At 51.2% G+C, this 17,855-nt stretch overlaps 1 protein-coding gene across 2 annotated transcripts in view; it reads left to right on the top strand.

Annotated features, from left to right (window-relative positions):
- The window catches only part of LOXHD1 (lipoxygenase homology domains 1), a 122,635-nt gene that overhangs the window by 60,465 nt on the left and 44,315 nt on the right, over positions 1-17,855 (top strand). For both annotated transcript variants that reach the window (XM_012642649.1, XM_012642648.1), the window contains 7 exons: positions 1,597-1,778; positions 6,539-6,655; positions 7,362-7,524; positions 10,279-10,433; positions 14,480-14,689; positions 14,847-14,982; positions 16,959-17,167. In XM_012642649.1, the coding sequence (XP_012498103.1) occupies positions 1,597-1,778; positions 6,539-6,655; positions 7,362-7,524; positions 10,279-10,433; positions 14,480-14,689; positions 14,847-14,982; positions 16,959-17,167 (1,172 nt within the window). The remainder of the gene's footprint in view (positions 1-1,596; positions 1,779-6,538; positions 6,656-7,361; positions 7,525-10,278; positions 10,434-14,479; positions 14,690-14,846; positions 14,983-16,958; positions 17,168-17,855) is intronic.

The raw sequence follows: 17,855 nt of genomic DNA, 5'->3' as shown, positions 1-17,855 counted from the left end.
GAGATGTCATGGTGCGTGAGTCATCCAAGCTGATGCCGTCAGTGGCTGAGGCTGTGATGACACCTCAGCATGACTTCCGGGGGGTTTATCAATGAAGTCCCCACTAATAGGCAGCTATAATTTGCTGGTGATTTTGTTGCTATTTTTTTTCTTTTTCCTTTTCAAATCTCTCTGGGTCTTGGGGGAGTGTGAGAAAAAAAAAAAAAAAAAAGTGGTGTATAATAATACCTGTTCCCTTGGGTCACTGTAAGGATTAGCAAAGCTAAGAACTACAGAGTGCTTAGTCTGGGGTCTAGCACCTAGCAGGTGCTCAGTGAGTAATAACTGTTACTACTGCAAGTATTATGACTGCAGTTACTCAGCAAAGTACCCATGATAATAAATGAAAAGCAAATTCCTCATTGGAGAAGGTTGGGGCCACTGGAGAGAGGGAACTTTTAGGGGTCAAGATCACAGAATAGGGTAGATTCCACTTGCACTCTTTCTCTGGGTTTTTAATCTTTTATTTTTTTCCACCGGCACCCAGGGTAAGTATGCATGTTTATATACATGTGCAACAAATGAACGTGTCACAAAAGCATTTTACCCTCACTGTGTGTGATGTACAGTGACATTTTTCCATTTGATTCTATTCGATTCCACGTATTTTTTAAAATACTGATGACAACCCACTAAACTCACTTCGCAACCTACTAATGAACTAACCCGTAGTTAGCAATACGTTGTTTTAGACTAGTGGTCTCACACTTTGAAGTATGAGTTAAATATCTAGACCCACCCTGTAGAGAACGTGAGGAGGAGCTGGGAATCTGCGTTTTTAACAGGCATCCCCAAAGTCTCTGAAGCAGAGGGTCTTCAGCCTGGGCACAGAGACGTGCTGGTCTCTACCCATGCTGGTGGCCACCGTCCAGGAAGCCGCTTGCTAGCAGCACTGATGGGTCAACTCTATTCAAAGACAGAGTCCCTGGTGGGGCTGAGTAAACCCTGGAGCAGCCCTCACCTCCTGCTGTCCCCTCCTCTATGAGAGACTCTGTAAAGTGAAGGAACCTGTATGAGGAGCCCGGTGTGGCAGGAGCCAGGGTTGGGGAGGGCAGACTGGCAAGTGAGGGGCTGGCAGCAGGGGACGGGGGAGAAGAGAAGGAATTCTCACCACTGGCTCATCCACTTGGCCGGTTGCCCCTGAAATCTAAAGCTCCTGTCTATGGAGTGTCTTCAGCAATGCACCATGTCAAGGGCACTTTACAGATAGTGGAAACTGAGGCTTGTAAGCAGCTTGCCCTGGTCAAACGGATGGTCGCGATGGTGCCGGGATTCGAGCCTAGGCTTGTCAAATTCAGCAGTCTGTGCTTTCAATCAGTCTGGTGCACTAGCTCTGGGGTGTGAGAGGCTCACAGACCGTGGTCTGAGGGGGTGGGGGCTTTTTGTGGGCAATGGGCAGGACAGGGCCCACCTGTGGTTGCTAGGCAACCATGTGAAGGTCCAGGTCCTTGGGCAGCAGCTCCCCAGTGCAAGGATCCAGGCGGGTGGTGCTGGAGAAGAACTTTCCCTCACCCATGTTTATTTTCTGTTCTCTCATCCCCTCTGGTCACCACCCAGTTGTTCCTTACGAGATCACCCTCTACACCAGCGATGTCTTTGCCGCTGGGACAGATGCCAACATCTTCATCGTGATCTACGGCTGTGACGCTGTGTGCACCCAAGAGAAGTACCTGTGTACCAACAAGAGGGAGCAGAAGCTGTTCTTTGAGAGGAAATCTGCCTCCCGCTTCATCGTGGAGGTAGTTGGGCTCAGCGGGCTGCCCAGGGATGGGGCGGGTCAGAGAGAAGGGAGGGAGAGGGAGCCCTGTGTTCAAGGCAGGATACAGGCCCTTCATCTTGGGGAGCTGCTACTAGACAGGAAGATGGGCAGCTCATCCAGCCTCTCCAGGCCTCAGCACACCAAGTAACCAGGAGAACGGTGAAGCTTGCCTTGTCCCTCTAGGACTGGTGTCAGGATCAAAGGTGATAATGAGTGGACAAGACTTGGGAAAACTGGAGGCACAAAGCCAACGGGCATGTCCAGTGCTTCCAACAATAGACACCTACCTACAGGTAGGGCGTGGCTTCCAGCCTTGCTGGTTCTGGGTTCTCCTGGCTCTGCTGGCCAGGGGTGGGTGGGAATCCCACCACCATTGGTCACGCGGGGCTAGGATCACCTGCTCAGCTGTCAAGCTATAGCCAAACATGCAATACAGAGGAACATCATGTGTGCTCCATGCCTCCCCATCAGGTCTGGGCAATGCGAGTGCTGCTGTTCAGTGTTTACGGTGGATGCAGGTCTTTAGCACCTTGGAATCTCATACACTTCAGTTCAGTGCTTACTCATTGTGCCCCCCTGTGTGCCCAGTGGTGGCTGGGTTGGGTGGGAGACACAAGAGGAGGGCAGGGCTCAGACCCTGCCTGCAAGGGGCTTATAGTCTGCTGGGGACGCCAGACTTCCACACAAAGCTAATGAGAGAGTGTGGTGATCGTCATCATAACTGACCCGGTGGGGCACTGTCACGAGGAATTTATGTATATAAACTCACTTAACCCTCACGACGACTCTGTGCTGTAATTGTCCTTGTGTAAATCTGGGGCACAGAGAGTTTAGCAGCGTACCTAAAACCACACAGCTAGGACATAATGGAAGCAGGATGTAAACCCAGGATGATTGGCTCTAGAATCTGTGCTCTTAGCCTCTGCAGCAGACGAGCCAATGGGCTTGGCTTGCTGTAGGTGTTGAGAGAAGGAAGAAGGATTCCTGGAAGAGGTGACTTTGAGCTGGACCTGAAAGGGGGCCTAAGCAGGGACAAGAAGGAAAGGCATTCCTAGCAAGGGGAAGAGCATGGCCAACAGCCCAGAAGTGGAAACAAGCATGTGGTTTGAGGGTCGGCCAGAGGGCACAGGAGGAGCGCGATGTGACGTGGGTGGAGGGCAGGAATGAAGCGAGACTTAAAGGGGAAGTGTGGGAGCCTCAGGACCCTGGACTCCCCAGGCAGTGGGGGCCTTTGGAGATGTGCCCCTTATTTTCTGGGGTGAAACAAAGTCCAGAGCACCTTCCTTCTTCCTTGGCCAGTCTCTGTCCCAGGGGACCACCCGCTGCTCTCTTCCCACCTTCTCTGGAGCAGTCAGTGCTTGTGGGAAGGTCTGTCGCCTTTGTTGAGTCTTTTAAGAGGAAAATTCAAGGGTGATTCATTAATCCACACAACACTAACGTCTCATCCACCCGAGATGTCATGGTGCGTGAGTCATCCAAGCTGATGCCGTCAGTGGCTGAGGCTGTGATGACACCTCAGCATGACTTCCGGGGGGTTTATCAATGAAGTCCCCACTAATAGGCAGCTATAATTTGCTGGTGATTTTGTTGCTATTTTTTTTCTTTTTCCTTTTCAAATCTCTCTGGGTCTTGGGGGAGTGTGAGAGTTTGAAAACAAATGGAAGGGCTTTGTCTCCTGGCCTCTGTCTTTCTGCCCACCCATGTCCCTCTCTGTCCACTTCTCTTTTCTGATTCATCTTCAGGCAAGAAGTAGATTGCGGGAGATTGTCCCCTGGAGGAACAGTGCTCGCTGGACCGAGAGGCCATAACCCGAGGTCTGACGCTGGCTCGGTTGCTAACTCAGGAGGAGGCCACTCCCTCTCTCTCTGGCTCCATCCCAAGACAGAGGGGGTGGCCAGGAAAAGAGCAGTAATAGCTCAGAGCTATTGAGCACCTCTCATGTGCAGGCCCTGGTCTAAGGACCTGATGTCTATCAACTCTTTGAATCCTCTTAACACGTCCAAGACATATGTAGTATGATTATCCCATTTTCCAGCTGAGGAAACAGCACAGGAAGGTTAAGTCATTCACTCAAAGTATCGTGAAACAGCAGAGCCGAGATCTGGACGGTTCAGTTCCAGAGCTTTCCCTGCTTAATTGTTTTGCTTCCGGTGAGAACACTAGGGTCCCTTCTGAGGCTGATGTCTTCTGAGTCCATGTCTGAGGCTCCCCATCTACGACTAGCAAGCCCCTAACGGCCTCCTTGCTCTCTGAGGGCTTAGGGCTGAGACAGCTACCCTGGCACACGCAACTGAGCGATTGGAGGATTAAGGTGGTAGAAGTACCAGTGAAGCTGGAGGCCCACACATCTCGACCCTCAAAGAGCTGGGACAGGGAAGGAGGGGAAGAGGCGCCTGGACAGAAGGAGAGGCTATTGTCACTCCCCGGTTCTGCCGGGGAGCCCGTGTCCTCAGGTGGAGCCCCTGTGGACCAAGGATGTCCCTTCCCCATAGCTGCTGTGCTCCCCTGGATGTGGAGGAAGAATGTCCCTGGCACTGATGTCAGCCTGCAATCATTGATTCATTGATCTTTGTTTAATGAGTCAGAGCCCTCAGGGGATCATAAGACCTCCAAAGGGCCATTATTCTCACGTTTCTGATGAGGAGTGGGTGGCTAGGTGGTGGGGAGTTGGGGGGTCCCGTGGGGTAGCAGCAGCAGCAGCTGCTGTAGCGTCCTTGTTAATTCACAGAGTTTGCAGCAATGGGGCACTCCACTGGTCACTTAGAACTAGAGAACAGTGGACAGAAAGAACCATGTCTGTGATCTTAGACCTGGGAGTGACCTCAGGGTGTTACTCCATCCATTCCCCTGCCTTCAGCTGAGCAAGACACCATTCCCCGCCCCCCCCCCATTTTGTAAATGAGGAAATCAAGGCCTGGAGGTCAGCTGGCTTGCCTAAGGTCACACAGGTAGCAGCAGAGAGGTGGGAAGTGGGGAGGAGGAGTGTTCCTCAAGCAGTGCTGATGGGCCCCCCTTGGCTGCCCACAGCAGGTAGGGGTGTGGGGAGGGAGGAAACCACCAGGTGGAAGCTGCTCCAGTTCATTCAGAGGCCTCTTCCGTCTGTGCTCCTGGAGGCTTCGTGTTTGATGAATGACTCAATCAATCATTCAGACACCATTCACTCATCAGGAGCTCTCTATTCACTGGGAGATGGCTATGCTGCCTCCCCCTAGCTCCTGAGGGCTTAATGGAGTGGGCTGGGCAGCCAGCTCCACAGGGAAGCTGCCAGGAGACTCCAGTCTACAGATAATTCCAACCCCCACCCGTTATACCAAACCTCATGCACGAATTCCATGAGCCAGAGCATCCGAGCCACTGTATCTCCTTGCCCTTCTTTTCCCTCTGCCCTGACTTCCTCCTCTATCTCTTCTCCTCATTTTGCCCTGGATCCTCTTAGGAATGAGACGGAGTATGGATTGATAGGTATGTGTAGTGTCATTTCAGAGGAGAATGTGACACACGAGAACCAGGAGAAGTCCAAGGAGCTCTTGGGGGCCTTTGAGTAGGGACCAGTGGGATGATTGAGGGAAGTCTGGCAGAGAAAGAGCTGGAAAGCAGGTGCTAGGCTGAGTGGATGGCCTTGCCTGTGTCTGGACACCCCACTGCTTCCTAAGAGGGGCTCTGAGGGCGTCAGGGGATCAGTCTGTCCTGACTGAGCCCCTCCCCTGCACTCAAAGGCTCCAGACAGGAGAGAGAAGAGGCTGCAGCCCCCAGTTCAGGGCTCACCATGGCACACATGTGTCAGTTTTTCCATCCAATGAACCAACCACGCAAACCACTAGGTTAAGGTTCTCATACCATGGTGGTGTGAGAGGATCTGGCTGACTTTATCAAACCCATTTTGCTGACATGGAAACCCTCACTCTTTGATCCTTTCAACCAATGCTCACCGAGCATCTAGGTCAGGGCACTGTTCTAGGCTTTGGGGGTACAGTGGTGAGTAAGATGGCGCCTGCCCCTGTGGTGTTCACCGGTGGCGGAAATGGTAGGCACCACACAAATAAATGCACACTATGGCTGTGAGGAGTGCTCTGAGGGGAGCTACGCTGTGGTCCAAGAGCCTGTCATGAAGAGATTTCATTTTCTTGGAGCCATCAAAGGGACTTTTCTGTGGAAATGAGAGGAAGTGGACCTTGTGGTTGAGTAGGCATCAGATTAGGTAAAGAGAGGAAAGGGAAGGGCAGGCAGAGTGTGTGCAAAGGGCCTGTGGTGAGAGAATGAAGTCTGGAGGACTGGCATTTGTGGGAGCATAGAGAGGGAGTGGCTGGAAGGGAGGGACTCTTAGGGGCCAGGGAGCTTGAACAAGGTCAGCCTGACAAGGTAGGAGCAGGGCAGGACCAGAGTCTTCTTCTGATATCCAGTTCAGTTCTCAGATAGGAAACGGGCTGCTACAACAGCCAAGTAATAGAGGGTAGACAGCTGGACTGAAGACTGGGACGCCCTCCCAGAGGAGGTGGATGGAATGGAGTTCTGGATGGAGTCCAGGCTGACTTTAAGTAGGGGGGGGAGGAAGGAGGTGAGTGTTGTGTGTGTAGAGAATCATGGGGTGGTCTGACTGGACAGTGGGGACATGTTGGGAGAAAGTAACCCTGGAGTTCAAAGGCACTTGAGGGTGGATGCCCTCAGGAGGCAGGATGTTGTCAAGATTGTGTTTCTCTGGTCCTTTCTTTTAACGTCTGCTGCCTTTTCTCCTTTCCAAAGTTGGAAGACGTGGGAGAAATCATTGAAAAAATTCGGATTGGCCACACTAACACAGGCATGAATCCTGGGTGGCACTGCTCCCACGTGGACATCCGCAGGCTCCTCCCAGACAAAGACGTGAGTTTTGGACTGGTCTGCTCTGCTATTTCTTTTGTCCCTTTCCAGAACAGATTCAAAGCAGAGTCCCTGTAAGAACCTGCTGGCTACTTCAGCCTTATTGAGATAAAATCCCATAATTAAAATTCATCCAGTTCACTCGGGGTGCAGGAACTAGCTCTGGTCCATGGCAGAATTTTCTAGAACCTGGTTTAGTGGTCAAGAAGGAGGATATGGGCAGCCATGTCTCTGCTTCCCATCCCCAAGGCCATATCACTAGCGAGTGGCCAACATGCCCTTCCCTCTACTCAAGGTCAACTCACAGAAGAAAATCTACCCTGAACAATCTGGAAAACACTCTAAAACCACAAAATTCTAAACCTAGGAGATAGCTCTCAGTCATAGCTGTGGGTATGAATGACTTGGGAACAATTACAAAATACAGAGTCCCCTCCCCTTGCCCGCTGAACCTGGGTCTCTGGGATAGCGTTCAGATATCTGTTTTTAAGTGACCCTGGGAACTTGGCCTTTGAGAGCAAACCTCTGATATGGTTGTACAAGTCTTTAAGTAAGAAATTAGGCCATGGGGTCCCTGTGGCTTTCGCATTATTTGTAGGGCCCCAGGACCCTTGTCCTTGGTCTCCATGACTGTTGGCATGCTGATGAGTCACTGAAGTTGGCAGTTTCCACACTGGGGGCTCATTTTCCTCTTTCCTCCTCACCCCAGGGTGCGGAGACCTTAACTTTCCCCTGTGATCGATGGCTCGCCACCTCTGAGGATGACAAGAAGACCATTCGAGAACTGGTTCCTTATGACATCTTCACTGAGAAGTACATGAAAGATGGATCCTTAAGGCAAGTCTACAAGGAAGTGGAGGAGCCTCTGGACAGTAAGTGTGATGTGGTCACTCTCATTGCCGGGCAGCTCCGGGACCACGGCCCTCCCTTGAAGAGCACCTGTGCTGTGCCAGGCTGAGCCCCTTCACCCAGGAGTAGGATCCACTGTTATCTCCATTCTGTAGAGAGGCCCAGTGAGGCTTACCGAGGTGGCACGATCTACCCAAGTTCACACAGCTCATAAATGGCCAAGCTTCTTCAAAGTCTCAGCTGTCTCCTTCCAAAATTTGTTCTCAAATCCTTTTCTGGTCTGACATTGTGGTAATGCATCTAAATATGGTGTATCTGGTGCCTGGATTATCCTGGTCCTTGTTCTCTCCCTACTCTTTATTCATTTGGCTGCCAATCTCTGCGGCTTGGTCCTCTTCACTCTTGCCAGATCCAGTTGTCCCAACTTAGTATGAATTTAGGAACATTCTGGACTCTGAAGCTATTCTGTAGTTGTTCTCAGTGGCTGGGTGCAGCTTCAGGATGTCCAAGGTCATGGTTTTGCTTTCTGTATGGGCCAGTTATCTTTGTCCATTCTTTGTTGATGTGGTTCTCTCCGCAGGATTTGCAGCAACCTGGCCAACAACTTCTTGTGCTTCCTCCTCCTTTGCTTTTGGTGACACCACCCTACTCTGAGTCTCTTCCCACCTCTCTGGATGGTCCACTGAGTGCTGGTTTCCTTTCTCATGCCAGGTGGTAGTCCTCAGGGCCCAACCCTCAGCCTTCTCTGCCTTCTCTTTCTGCGTTGTATGTGTGTGTGCACCCACACCTTCTTCCCGGACCACGTGGACAGGGCCACACCTCTGTTTTGACCTGCCATGGCGTTGTCCATGTCAATCCCCCTGTTTGCCAGCCATTCAGCTCTGAGTAATCTTTAGCTATTTCAAAAATCATATTTACTTGCAAAAGGCAGACTTTCTACCACTGATGCTCTACAAAAACACACTATGAGTCTCTCCAGCAGGGCAGTCTATGTGATCAGAGAAACTCCAAGAGCTTGGAAGTCCAGCTTAAATCTGTTGTGTTGCCTTCTTGTAAAAACTGGAGTAAAGGCCGGGCGTGGTGGCTCACGCCTGTAATCCTAGCACTCTGGGAGGCCGAGGCGGGCGGATCCTTTGAGCTCAGGAGTTCAAGACCAGCCTGAGCAAGAGCGAGACCCCGTCTCTACTAAAAATAGAAAGAAATTATCTGGACAACTAAAAATATATAGAAAAAATTAGCCGGGCATGGTGGCGCATGCCTGTAGTCCCAGCTACTCGGGAGGCTGAGACAGAAGGATTGCTTGAGCCCAGGAGTCTGAGGCTGCTGTGAGCTAGGCTGACGCCACGGCACTCACTCTAGCCAGGGCAAAAAAAAAAAAAAAAAAAAACTGGAGTAAAACCCAATACTTCAGGCCCCATATGGAGGCAGAGGGGCAGGTCTCTCTGCCCACCAAGCTGATAAGACAGTTAAAAGACAAAAGACAAACATTGGTTTCCTTTTTTATCACCGTGAGTAAAACAGCTATAGCTCTAACCTTCCTTTAACCTGAGTTGCCTCCCATTTAGAAATAAAAGCAAGTGTTACCTCAACCCTGTGCCTTTCCCTACTGCTCTCCCTTTCTCCAAATTTCCTTTGCTGTGAAATCTGGGGGATAATTCCCTTCCCTACTTGGACCCCAGAGGATGCCCTGGAAAGCTGTCCCAGTGGGGCACTTGGGCTGTTCCACGCCACAACACTGACTCGGAGCTGGGCGATGTTTCTAGGGAAACATCTCTCCACTGATGAGCTGTGTGGCCTGGGTGGGACGGGGAGGGAGGAGGATCCAGAAATAGCTGCCTCTGACTTCACAACCGCATTGCTCAGCACCCAGGAGCTGAATCAGTTTTCGTAATTCCCAAAGGATTAGAGAAAGCAGTGGGGAGGAAGTGGGGAGTAGGAAGGTCACCAGTGATGATCACGCCACTGCATTCCAGCCTGGGGACACGGTGAGACCCCATCTCTGAAAAAAACAAAATAAATGCAAGACTTGCCTCTCCCTGCCGTGGTGGAGATTGGAAAAGATCTTTTATCCTTCCTTGATAAGTCCACAACAGCAAAACAAAATCAAGACTCTAACAGTTTTTATTTTCCTTAATAATTTTTAATAATTGTCACACCAGTATTTATTGAGCCCTTCCCACGGGCATGGGAGGACAAGGGGAGGGTGGCAGTCATAGTAGCTTTGGCCAGAGTTGGCCCGGAGTGCTGGTGTGGGGGTGGGCTGGGGTCAGAGTGGGCTGCAGTGAGCTAGACAATAAATGAAAATAAGAAAATGGACACTGAAGGAAAACTATTCTATCAAAAATATGTTATTTTTCCCATAAGCTGGTTAGACGGACCTGGTGTTAATACCAGTCACCCTCAAAAGGGAAGACCTATTATTGTCAGTGTGTCATAGCAGGTAGATTTAGTGACCATGACGAAGACGCATTGCAGGTAGATTCCAGTTCTTTCTCCCTGGACACTGTAGGCTGTCTGGGCAGATGGTTTGAAAAGTTTCCATCCATTGGGTGTCTCCGAGCCCACTTGAGTCCACATCAGATGAGCAAACTTCCCACTGGAGAATCCGTGTGGATTTGAAGCCCAACGTGCATCACTGAGCAAATGACAGGACGGCACTAACTGCTTGAGGCCTTGGCTAGAACCCTGATACTCCTACAAATCCTGTTCCCCAAATCCTGAAGTGCTGTCACCCTTTTCTTCCCTTTGGCTGTCTGTCTGTCCACCTGCCTGCCCAGTTGTGCTGTACTCCGTTCAGATCTTCACAGGGAATGTTCCAGGGGCGGGGACAGATGCCAAGGTCTACATCACTATCTACGGCGACCTGGGGGACACCGGAGAGCGGTACCTCGGCAAGTCGGAGAACCGCACCAACAAGTTCGAGAGAGGAACGGTACGAGAGACACACGGAGTTTACCCCCTTCTCCTCCCCAGGTCCAGAGATCTGGATGCTAGCTGTTCATGATCCCCAGGGACATCCAGGACCTTTGTGGGGTGTCAGTCACCCTCACTTGGGCTTTTGCCCTTGCCCTTCCCCTGCGAGTGTGGCTTGTCCCTCACTCCCAGCCAACACCCCCACTCTGGGTCCTGCCTAGGGTGGGGTGGGGCGGAGCAGGGGCAGGGCATGGCGAGCAGGAGGCCTGCTTGAGCTCCAGGCTGTGGGCTGCCGGGGACTGGGCCATGTTCAGAAAACCCAGTTCATGGTGGGGCTCACAAACGTGGGGGTGAGCACTGCAGCATGGTGAGGGCTGTGCCCACAGAGGCTTGAACCTGGTTCTGCATCAACTCCTCACCTGATTCTACTTATCTGGTCTCAGCTTCCTCATCTGTAAAGTGGGGGGTCAGATATGGACTGGCTGAATTATGTTGTGCAGAGTCCTGGGTGGTACGATGGCCCTTAGGACCCATGAGGGTGGTTGGAGGTGGGGCAGACGGGCACCCACTCCTGCCCAGGTGGATCCACTCTGACCTGGCCTATGGACTGGGGTGCCAAGCAGGCCCTCTGTTAAGCAAAGGGTTCTGTGGCCATAAAAGGGCTTGAAAAATGACCAGATGGTGTCTAAGGCCCTTCCAGCTACAACAGACTGTGATTTTATGAAAAGGAAGAAGTCTGTCCAGAGGGGCCACCAAGGGTGGACTTTGGCAAACTCCTTTCCTGCCAGCCCGGCTTCCCTATCCCTGCCCTCTCTGCCTTCTTCCATCTCCTCTCCAATCACCTAACTCTGCCCAGAATGCCCACAGGCCAGACGATGTCCACAGGGAGGTCAGATAAAGGGGACTGGCTCCCAACCCAATCTGTGGTCTTGCCATGTGTGGGGGAATTTCACGCATCAACCAATGGGTGTTTATCAAGGGCCTGATCCTCAGCCAGGGACGACCCTTAGCGTTGAACCACTTGCTATTGGTGGGGAGGATTTCAGGCCTGGGACAAGAAAAGAGGGTGTCATCTAAGTGGGTCTGCAGCTGGCTGGTGACACTGTGTGTGAGTCAGGTAGCGTGGAAAGAGCCCCAGCCTGACCACCAGGTCTGTGGGAGTCAGGCCTCGGCACGCTCACTCATCTGCTTCATCATCCAGACACAAACCATTCACCTTCAACTGAGTTTACCACTTCCAAAGCGGGAATAATAGTAATGTGATTGCTAATTAGACCTGAGGGTTGAAAAACAGGACAAGATGTTAGAGCACTTTGTATCAGGGAGAAATAATTTAACACATGCACACACACACACACACACACACACACAAGAGATATAATTGCTCACTGCCCTTATAAGGTAGCCAGAAGGAGGCCTTTTTATTTTGGAAAAATGGAATGCTAAAGAGGTTGAGTGATTCATGTGATGTCCCTGATGCTGTACTAGGGACATTATCAGGAGCCCAGATGCTGGGGCCAGATAACCTGAGTTCAGACCCTGGCTCTGATGCCTCCTAGCTGCGTGTGATCTTGGTCAAGTTACTCAACATCTCTGTGCCTCAGTATCCTCCACTCGAAAAAGAGTTACTTTTGAGTTATTGTGAAAGTCAACTACATTAAAACATGTGAAGTGCCTAGCACCGTGCCTGGCACACAGGTAGCTCTTCGTCTGTGCTGGGTGTTGTTGAGTCTTGGGAGAGCTCACCTGTCCCCTGCCTTCGTCTATACCTGGTGTTGATGCCTGGTGAATGCATTGTGAAAACAGCAATGTGTGACATACAGTGGATAGGTCGGTTTTTGTGCTTGGCTGTATTTACAGAGCCTGGCAAAGAATAGGCATTCGATGAACATTTATTGAATGAATAAATGAAGGTCGGTGTTAGTGAAGGTGATGGAATCCATCCTCTTTTGTGTTCAGGTTGTTCTTTTCTCTCTTAGCGATTGTTACATCTCAAGAAAAATCTCTGCTGGGTTCCGCCCCATCTGTTTCTCCTCCTTTCCTCCAGTTTTGATGCCCCATCAGGGGAGCTGGAACTTCTCCTGGCTCAGTTACTATGTATGTGACCTTAAGTTCACTGTTGAGCATCTAGAAGCTTCCATTTCTCTGATCTCTTGCTCTGGAATCCAGGAATCATCCTGGACACCTCTCTCTCTGTCAGTACCCCCTCCCCACCCATATCTGACCAGGCCGCAGAGACCCTCCCTTCTAAATCTCCTCATCTCACCTCACCTGCTGAGCCAGCCTGGTGTCCCTGCTCCAGGCCCATCCTCGGCTTCCTCAATTAACCTACCCAAAGCTGAAGAGTCATCCCCTCACGTCAACACTTTGGGGCTCCCCACAGATCCCAGATCTGACTTGAATCCTTCATGGGATTTGTAGATCTTCATGGCCTGCCCCAATGGCCTGCCTGGAATGTCCCCTACAGACTACTGAACCCAGTATCCAGAATGCCCCACACGCTCTCCTGTCTTGGCATCTTGCCAACTGTTGTCTCTCCACATGTGTACATGCACTCATAGAAAATAGGCAAGCTGTTCTGTGGTTTTAATTTTTTACATAAAAGGCATCATACTGTATAAACACTTCTTCAACTTGCCTTTAGCATTCATGGATGCCTTGGAAATCCCTCTGTCAGGATATTCACTCAGGTGGAACCGGCTATCCTCTGTACCCACCATACACCTCACATTCCACAGCAAAGGCTTTGCCAAAGGTATTTAACTGTTCCCCAAGTGGTGGACCCCTGGTGGCTTCCAATTTTCCTCTGTAAAAATTATCCTGCAATGAACACATTGCACATATGTGCACACTTGTGCACATATGAAGGTCTTCCCCCAGGACAGATGCAGAGCAGTGGAACTGCAGTGTCCCAGGGTGGGCCTGTTCTTATTCTAGTGGACTCAGTGGATTGCCAAGGCCCCAGGACTGCAGGATCCACACCTGCTGTCGGCCATGCACTGCAGCTGCTGTTCACCTGCAGTTGCCTCAGCTGTGGGCTGTCGCTGTCCTGGGCTGCCTGGAAAGCCCAGCCCCCAGCCCTGTGTGCAGCATAATAATGCCACCTGGAGATGCCTTCTCAGCCCTGGCTCCAGTCCTTGCATAAGTGGTTGTTCCCACCACCTGGGCTATAATTACCCATCCCGTCCTCTCCCCACACTGGACCGTGAGGTCCCCAGGGCAGAGGGTGTCCTGTTACATTCATCTCTGCCTTCCTAGGGCTCAGCACAGTGCCCACAGTCAGCCAATCTTTCAGAAGGAAAGTGGGTGTCACTCAGGGTCACCTGTCCCCCTCCCCAAGCCCTATCCTCGGGCTCTTGCCTCCCGCATTCAACCTCTGCCTTGCCTCCGCCTCACCCAAGGCCTAGAATCCACACCTCACTGAGCCTTCCTTGAAAAATCAAGCACATAGAGTAGAGTGTCCACTTGACCGAGGACAGAATCAGGGACACAGAGAAGGGCCTTACATCACAGCCCACAGCTGCTTGTTCCCTGCGCCCCTCCCCACCTCCTCCCCTGCAGCCTGCTCTGCTGGCTCCTCCGACTCCCTCTTGGCTTCTCGGGAATTCCAAGCCCCCTACCATTATTCAGAATGTCACTTCTAGAAGCGCTTTTAGCTGCCACACCTGAACTCATCCCAATACTCAACATAGCTAAGGACATCTGACGAGCAAGACTGTCATCTGCCCTCCTCTGCCACTGGCCATGGCCTTTAGGTCCCACCCCGTCACACAGCTGTCAGGGTCCATCTTCCAGACACCTACTGGCTTCTCCCAAGAGAAGAGGAGTTTGGTGAAGGCAGTTTTCCCCATGGAGCCACACACGGATGGACTGTGAGATGGGCCGTCATGGACGTGAGGCCTTGGACCCCATGGCCAGTGTTAAGGATGGGCGCGGAGGGTCCCATCTAGGAAGGCCTGCTCAGCCCAGCAGTTGAGGGGGATGGAAGGCCCTGGAAGGATGGGGTTGGAGTGGGTTAATGGCGAGTGTGTCCCCCACCCGAGTCCCCACATCTGGACCCCCCAGGCTGACACCTTCATCATCGAGGCTGCTGACCTGGGTGTCATCTACAAGATCAAGCTCCGCCATGACAACACAAAGTGGTGTGCAGACTGGTACGTGGAAAAGGTGGAGATCTGGAACGACACCAACGAGGATGAGTTCCTGTTCCTGTGCGGGCGCTGGCTATCCCTGAAGAAGGAAGACGGGCGGCTCGAGAGGCTCTTCTACGAGAAGGTGTGGTGAGAGGCCATCAGGTTCAGCCATGGCCTGTTACCCCCCTTATATCTAGGGGAGGCTTAGCCACTGCCTGTCACTGTCCTTATATCTGGGGGAGGCCCTGTGGGGCAGAGGTGCTGGAGCTATAACTGGTGGGTCGTGCCCCCCTGGACAGGAGTACACCGGGGACCGCAGCAGCAACTGCAGCAGCCCCGCTGACTTCTGGGAGATCGCCCTGAGCTCCAAGATGGCTGACATCGACATCGACACAGTGACGGGGCCCATGGCCGCCTATGTCCAGGAGGGCCCAGGTAAGCCTAGTAGGGAGCCCTTCAGAGGAGTAGCAGGCACATGGAAATGTTTTACAGCTATTCTTAGACAGACCATCTTTTAGCCCCACCATCAACCATGACTTACATCTAATGCTTTGTAATTTGCACAGTTTTCAGACATATTGCCTATTTCATCTCCACAAAAACCCTCAAGGTGAGAGGGCAGCGATAAGCCCTCTTTACAGATGGGGAAACCAAGGCTGAAGAAGATAGGAGGATGATGTTCTTAATCCATGGATCTACCACCAGGTGGTTACCATCATAAACTCTGCCCTTGCACACTTTCAGGATATTGGCTCAGCCCAGAGGGCCTAGGACCACCAGACAGAAATTGACAGCAACGATGAGCTTCCCTTGCATGTCAATAGTGCATCACACACAGCACTCAGCCATGCAAACTTAAGGCATGATATGGTGCATGGTGGGAAGAGGGGAAGAAGCCCTGAGCTGGTTGTTTGGGGACTAAAGTTCCATTTCTGGTTCTCACAATAAAACATGGGGCCTTGGATAAGTCAGTGTCTTGGCTTCAGTTTTATCCTCCTCCATAAAAAATACCATAACTCCCTGGCAAGTTCATTTTGTCAACTGGATTTTTGAGATAAGGCAGTTCTGTATTTGTCTATCGAACATTTAAATGCACCACCTTCCTATTCAGTTCTCTTAAACATGAGCGTGTGACATCCACACTATCCCCTTCCAGGTGGATCTGTGGAGTCAGGCAGAGAGAGCCATTCTGCTCACACTTTACCTTCTCACTCTGTGAATAAGTGATAGGACCCGCAAGAAAGTGCCTCTTCTTAAGCACTATGAACATCTGTAGAAAGACTCTCCTTGTAAAGGTAAAAATAAGGCCATGTGCAGGTGCAGAAAACCATGCAGATCACTCCAGCCAGGAAGAGCAGGTTTAGAAACTTTTCAAAGAGATAAAGATTGCATAACCTAAAACCCACTACACCAGGGCACTGTCCCCCAAGCTGTGAAGGAAGATGAGCCAGGAAAAAGGGTTTCCAACTTGTATCAATCATTAACTGCAAGTGACAGAGACCTGGACTTGATGACTTAAAATCATAGGAATTTTTCGTTTTTTTTCACATAGAAGTTCAAAGGTAGGCCCATCTTGGACTAATACAGCAGCTCCAGTTCAACCTGGTCACTCTGGCAACCTTACAAGTAGCTTTCATCCTAAAGGTTGCCCATGGTTCTGAGATATACACTGGAGCTCCAGCCATCACATCCATATCCCAAGCAGAATGAGTGGAAGGGTTAGTGGCAAAAGGGTACTCCTCCGAGTTGAGTCAGATCCTTTAAAAAAGATTTCCGTAGAAACTCACCCCACAATATCTGCTTACATGTGATAACCACCCCTAGCTGCAAGGAGAATAGATACTGGGTGGGCAACTAGATCTCTTTGGACACTATGTGAACAAGTTTCTACACTGATTAATCTAGTTTGTTTTCAAATGGATGCCTTCTAGTAGTTTCATTTGTTATGTGCCATATAGATGAATAAAAGATTTTTATTGTTCCCCAAATTCCTACTTTCCGCAAGACTTTGCTTTTGCCAACCTAGTTTTTGCTGACTGCGGTAAGCTTTTCAGGCATATAACCACTGTATTGAGTGACAGGTTATTATTTTCACCTTCTTCATGTGGCAGTGCTAACTTCAAGTAAGATCACTGGGCAAAGGGCTTTCAGAAGCATGACACTCCAAACAAGTACAAGAACGTGCTCTCTGATCTTTGTGTTGGGAGTCACCAACTCCCTTATTCCTTGGAGAGTAGACCCTCCCATAGATAGCTCACTGGTCTGAAACACTCATTGCACTGAATCTGAGCAGGGAGCGGAGAGCAACTGAGATCAGCATCCTCCAGGGGTTATTTCCAAGTCTCCGAGCCCGCTAAGCAGTGCCCTCATCCACCTGGCCCGTTGCAAGGCTCGCCCATAATCTCTTGCAGTTATTCCCTACTATGTGTCGGTCACTACCGGGAAGCACAAGGACGCAGCCACCGACAGCCGAGCCTTCATCTTACTCATTGGGGAGGATGACGAGCGTAGCAACCGCATCTGGCTGGACTACCCCGGCGGGAAGAAGGGCTTTGACCGTGGCTCTGTGGAGGAGTTCTACGTGGCCGGCTTGGATGTGGGCATCATCAAGAAGATCGAGGTGCTGGCCCTCAGGGCCCCCAGGGAAGGAAGGAGCTGACCAGGATGTGGGTGGGAGGGGAAGGGGAGGGAGGGCAGAGTGACCCACCTGGGGCCCCCTCAGAGCAGGCAGCAGAGGAGGATGTCCACTATTACCTAGCTGGTTGTCCTTGGGTGAGCCACCCGCCCCGCTGGGTCTCATCTTCCACCCACTCATTGGGGATGCCCTGTGTATTAGCTTTCTATTGCTGTGTGACAAATTACCACAAACCATGTATTATCTCACAGTGTCACGGGGCAGGAGTCCAGGTGGGAGTGAGCTGGCTGTACTTCTCATGGTCTCATGGGGCAGAAATCAAGTTGCTTATCTGAGGCTTGGTGTCTTCTTCCAGGCAGAATCGCTTTTCTTGGGGTTGTAGGACTGAGGCCTTCAGTTCCCAGAGCCCACCCACCACTCCCTGCTGTGTGGCCCTCTCCAAAACCCAGCCATTTGCTTGTTCAAGGCCAATGGGAGACAACTGCTTCTGCTTCAAATCTCTCTGACTTTTCCATCTCTGATGTCTAGACCCCCTTTTAAAGGCTCGCCTGGTTAGGTCAGACCTACCCAGATAGTCTTTTGATTAAATCAGTCATCTGACTAGAGGCCTTGATGATACCTGCAAAACTTCTTCACCTTCATGGGAGGGACGCGGCCAGTGGGTACACAGTGT

The sequence above is a fragment of the Propithecus coquereli genome, unplaced genomic scaffold (genome assembly GCF_000956105.1).
Source record: "Propithecus coquereli isolate 6110/MARCELLA unplaced genomic scaffold, Pcoq_1.0 Scaffold181, whole genome shotgun sequence".
Lineage (NCBI taxonomy): Eukaryota > Metazoa > Chordata > Mammalia > Primates > Indriidae > Propithecus > Propithecus coquereli.
Note: the sequence above shows the minus strand (reverse complement) of the source record. Positions and strands in the feature narration are given on the sequence as shown.